The sequence below is a fragment of the Lolium perenne genome, chromosome 4, assembly GCF_019359855.2.
Source record: "Lolium perenne isolate Kyuss_39 chromosome 4, Kyuss_2.0, whole genome shotgun sequence".
NCBI classification, from domain to species: Eukaryota; Viridiplantae; Streptophyta; class Magnoliopsida; order Poales; family Poaceae; genus Lolium; species Lolium perenne.
In genome coordinates this window covers 7,704,737-7,708,715 of record NC_067247.2, presented here as the reverse complement: position 1 = coordinate 7,708,715, position 3,979 = coordinate 7,704,737, and the positions used below count along the sequence as shown (strand labels likewise).

Below are 3,979 nucleotides of genomic sequence, written 5' to 3'. Positions count from 1 at the left end.
CCAAAACCTCCAGCGCAGAGCCATACACAGAGAAGCAAATAGAATATGCTACTAGTTTTCTGAACACACCATCGCAAAGATGAGTTACACGAGAAGAAGGATGACTATACACGCACTCTTGCGAAGGTAATTGACCAAAAGAAGGATGAAAAGGCTAAGGAGAAGGACATTGCTGGCACGAGCAAATTATCAGCTAGAAGTGCAGATGAGAAAAGGTCAAGTTCAACAAGTGCACCCCTCAAGGCCAAGCAAACGACAAAAGGCAAAAAGAGAAAGGAAGTTCCCCTCCTCGGTGCTCAGCCCAAACAATCGATCCCAAAGACTCAAAGTGTTTAATGTTCCCAAGGTGTACGAGGAACATGGTGGTGGTGTCAATATGGATGAAGCTGCAACTCTAGCGGCTCAATGTGGAGTTACCGTGGAGGAATTGTTTGGTGCCGCAGATGCTGCACTACCCACTGCTGATATAGCTCCTAAATTTGTCTACGGGGCCAACTTGGTCAGCAGAGAGCAGCTGCATAAACTGCCAACACATATGCGGAATTTGCATCAGTGGTACCTTGATGCATGCAAGGAGAAAAAATGTACATCGTGGCGAGTATACCATGGGAATATTACTACCGAAAGGAGGAGATCCATATTGAGATGAATGAACTCGCAGTTATTCAATCTAGAAGCCCTCGACAAATCTCTCATGAGTTGCTATTGCTTGTAAGTTGTTAACTACATATAAGTTCATTTTCATTCAGTTCATGTTCGTTTTCATTGCATATATATACTCATTATATCTTATGGGTTCTCTTTTGCAGACTGAAGATCAGTGAGTGCAAAAGTAATAATATTATCAATGTTGGGTTTGTTGGACCCAGATAAAATACATGTTGAAACGGTGAAGCATAAACGCGAAGAAACGGGGGGAAACCTACTAAGGTTTTTGGGGCAGCAATATTTCTGTGATTCAATATTGTTTCCTTACAACTACGAGTGAGAGTCTTAATGATCTTTTATATATGCACATTCAATTTTTCTTACTCGATGTTAAGTGTAATTCCTGACGTATATGCATAACATGTGCAGCTTCCACTGGATTCTACTAGACATTCAACCTGATAAGGGAATAGTTGAAGTAAAAGACCCATCGAGTAGAGGCCTCGGACGGGTTCCAGGACTCTGCGTAAGTTGCTCCAAGTGTAATTTCCTTCATCGCCGCGCTTTATCTTTCGTGAGATATCAATTAATTATCCACTCATTCAATCATTCTTTTGCCTGGCAGGGCTTGGCAAGCTTTGAAGAATGTTCATAAGGAGATTACCTTTGCAAAGAAGCTAACATTTAATCCTGTACCGTGCCCCCAAAGAGCCACAAGGGACGAATCTATGTGGATACTACGTTTACAGTCCATTCGCATGTTAACCACTCGAGAAGCGTAACAACAATAAATTCAACGTAAGCAATAACATTCACAACTTTATTTATTATCATCAATATTTCGTTATCAAGACTGATATAGTCATACTCATCTCATTTTCGTATATAGGTCGACTACATGCGGGATGCACTCCAACCAAAAGAACACGCACTAGGAATCGCGGAGGAACTGGCGGGACTTTTGGTTAAAGAAGTAATAAACAACAAAGGCTTGTTTAGTCCAAATAGATGCTCTACCTCCAAATAGACGGTCGTTAGTACCGCTTGTCGATCGTGAGCTCCATGTATATATGTAGGGAATCTACGAATATGTGTAAGGGGAATCGACTTCTGCTTCCAATATTTGTTTAATCGATCTATATATATATATATATATAATGAATGAACGTGTACAACTTCTAGTAGCGTACAAATATATGCAACTTTTATTTTCGAACGAAAAAAATGAAATAACAGGCGGTCGGTGGCGGGGGGGGGGGGGGGGGGTGCGGTACCCCTCAAACCCTAAAGCAGCAGCGTTGTGCGCGCGCCACGTAGAGGGCCTTTTGTCGCGGGTGGTAATACCGCCCGCGACAAAAGGGCCTCTGCCCTGCGCGCCCCGCGGCTGCCACGTGGTGGACCTTATGTCGCGGGTCGTAAGCGACCCGCGACAAAAGGCCTCCCTTTTATCGCGCCTTGCTTGTCGCGGATGGCCGCCCGCGACAAAAGGCCCTTACCACCCGGATCAAAAGGCATGTTTTCCACTAGTGAAGACCTACTTCATGGTCACCTTCTGCAAGTTCGGCCTTCTCGACCATGTTGACGGCTCCCTCGACGCCAAGATCATGGAGATCGACTACTCCTGGACGCAGATCGATCAGTGCACCGTCTCGTGGCTCTACACCACCGTCTCCCCCGACGTCCTCAACGCCGTCATGCAGCCCTCCAACTCCGCCGCGTCGCTGTGGAACGCCATCAACGAGCTCTTCCTCGACAACCGTCTCCAGCGCGCGGTCTACGCCAAACAAGAGTTCCACAACCTCGTCCAAGGTGAGATGACCATCACTGCGTTTTGCACCAGGATCAAGTGCCTTGCTGACACGCTGCGCGACGTCGGGTCTCCCGTCGACGACCGCGACATGCTGATCAACTTGATCCGCGGCCTCAACGAGAGCTTCGGCCACTGCATCGCCGCCCTGACCTTCCGCCCGGAAGGGCTCACCTTCGCCAAGGCACGCTCCTCCCTACTGCTCGAGGAACGTCGTCTCCTCCACTCCACGCGCCAGGGACAGCAGGCTGCGCTTCTCGCCGCCGGCCAGTCTCTCACTGCATCGCCACCTGCCGCCGCTCCCTCCACCAACAACAGCGGCGGCTACCGTGGCCGCTGGAAGAAGAAGAAGGTCAAGCAGGCCACCAATGGTGGCCCGATCGTCATCAACGGCGGTCCTCGTCCTGCTGCTCCTCCTGGGTTCCCGACTTACCCCCAGCTCGCCGGCATGTTCCAGGCCTGGCTCACGCACGGCCGCCAGCCCGGTTACGGCCCGAGCGTCTCCAACCCTGGCGCGGGCATCCTCGGCGCCCGCCCTGGTCCTGCTCCTGCAAGCGCCGTACCCAACCACGCTGGGTTCTCGGTCTTCCACCCCGCCGAGTACCACCCCGCGCCTCCGTCGCCGGCTTCGTACCAAGGCTGGGATCCGGCTCCCCTGCAGCAGGCGCTTCAGGCCATGACCTTGCAGCCCGGTGGCGGCGGCTACCACCTCCCTGCACCGTCCATCTCCAACAGTGGCAGCGAGTGGTTCCTCGACACGGGCGCCACGTCTCACATGGCCAGCGACCCCGGTACTCTCTCTCACACCTCTCCCCACACTTCTCCTTCTAAAATCATTGTTGCCAACGGGGCTAGTCTTCCAATCACCCATGTCGGCACCACTTCTGTCTCCACTTCCTCTATTCCTCTCTATCTAAACAATGTTCTAGTCACTCCCCAAATCATCAAAAACTTAGCTTCTGTTCGTTGTTTAACTCGTGATAATCCTATTACTATTGAGTTTGACGCGTTTGGGTTTTCTGTGAAGGACCTTCGAACTCGGGCGGTTATTCTCCGATGTAATAGCACTAGAGATCTCTACCCGCTCCACACTGGTCGGCCGCGTCATCACCACTCCTTCCACGCCACCACCACCCAGCTTTGGCATCAGCGGCTCGGACACCTTGGCGACGAGTCTCTGTCTCGCATAGTTTCTACTTTTCAGTTTGAGTGCAATAAGTCGCCTCCGCATACTTGTCATGCGTGCAGGCTAGGAAAACATGTTAGACTTCCCTTTAATGTTTCCAATTCTCAAGCTAGTGCACCTTTTGCTTTAGTTCATTGCGATGTATGGACATCTCCAGTTTTGAGTATCTCACAATACAAATACTATCTTGTTATACTTGATGATTTTTCTCATTATGCCTGGACTTTTCCGCTTCGTCGCAAATCTGAGGTTCACCAAATTTTTAGAAACTTTCTCGCCTATGTCAACACACAATTTCAACGCCCCATTCTTTCTGTCCAAACTGATAATGGCCGCGA

At 49.9% G+C, this 3,979-nt stretch overlaps 1 protein-coding gene across 1 annotated transcript; it reads left to right on the top strand.

Annotated features, from left to right (window-relative positions):
* Positions 1-2,189: 2,189 nt before the first annotated feature.
* On the top strand, positions 2,190-3,517 carry LOC127346529 (uncharacterized). The gene is made up of 2 exons (XM_051372822.1): positions 2,190-3,246; positions 3,483-3,517. Exons 1-2 carry the CDS (start codon positions 2,190-2,192, stop codon positions 3,515-3,517), a joined length of 1,092 nt encoding a protein of 363 aa, XP_051228782.1.
* Positions 3,518-3,979: the final 462 nt, after the last annotated feature.

What these genes read in the sequence shown, in the direction of transcription:
- LOC127346529 (XM_051372822.1), top strand. Translation starts at nt 2,190, where the DNA reads ATGGTCACCTTCTGCAAGTTCGGCCTTCTCGACCATGTTGACGGCTCC. An exon ending in TCACATGGCCAGCGACCCCG is followed by an intron (nt 3,247 to 3,482) that starts GTACTCTCTCTC and finishes TTTTCTGTGAAG; the next exon opens with GACCTTCGAACTCGGGCGGT.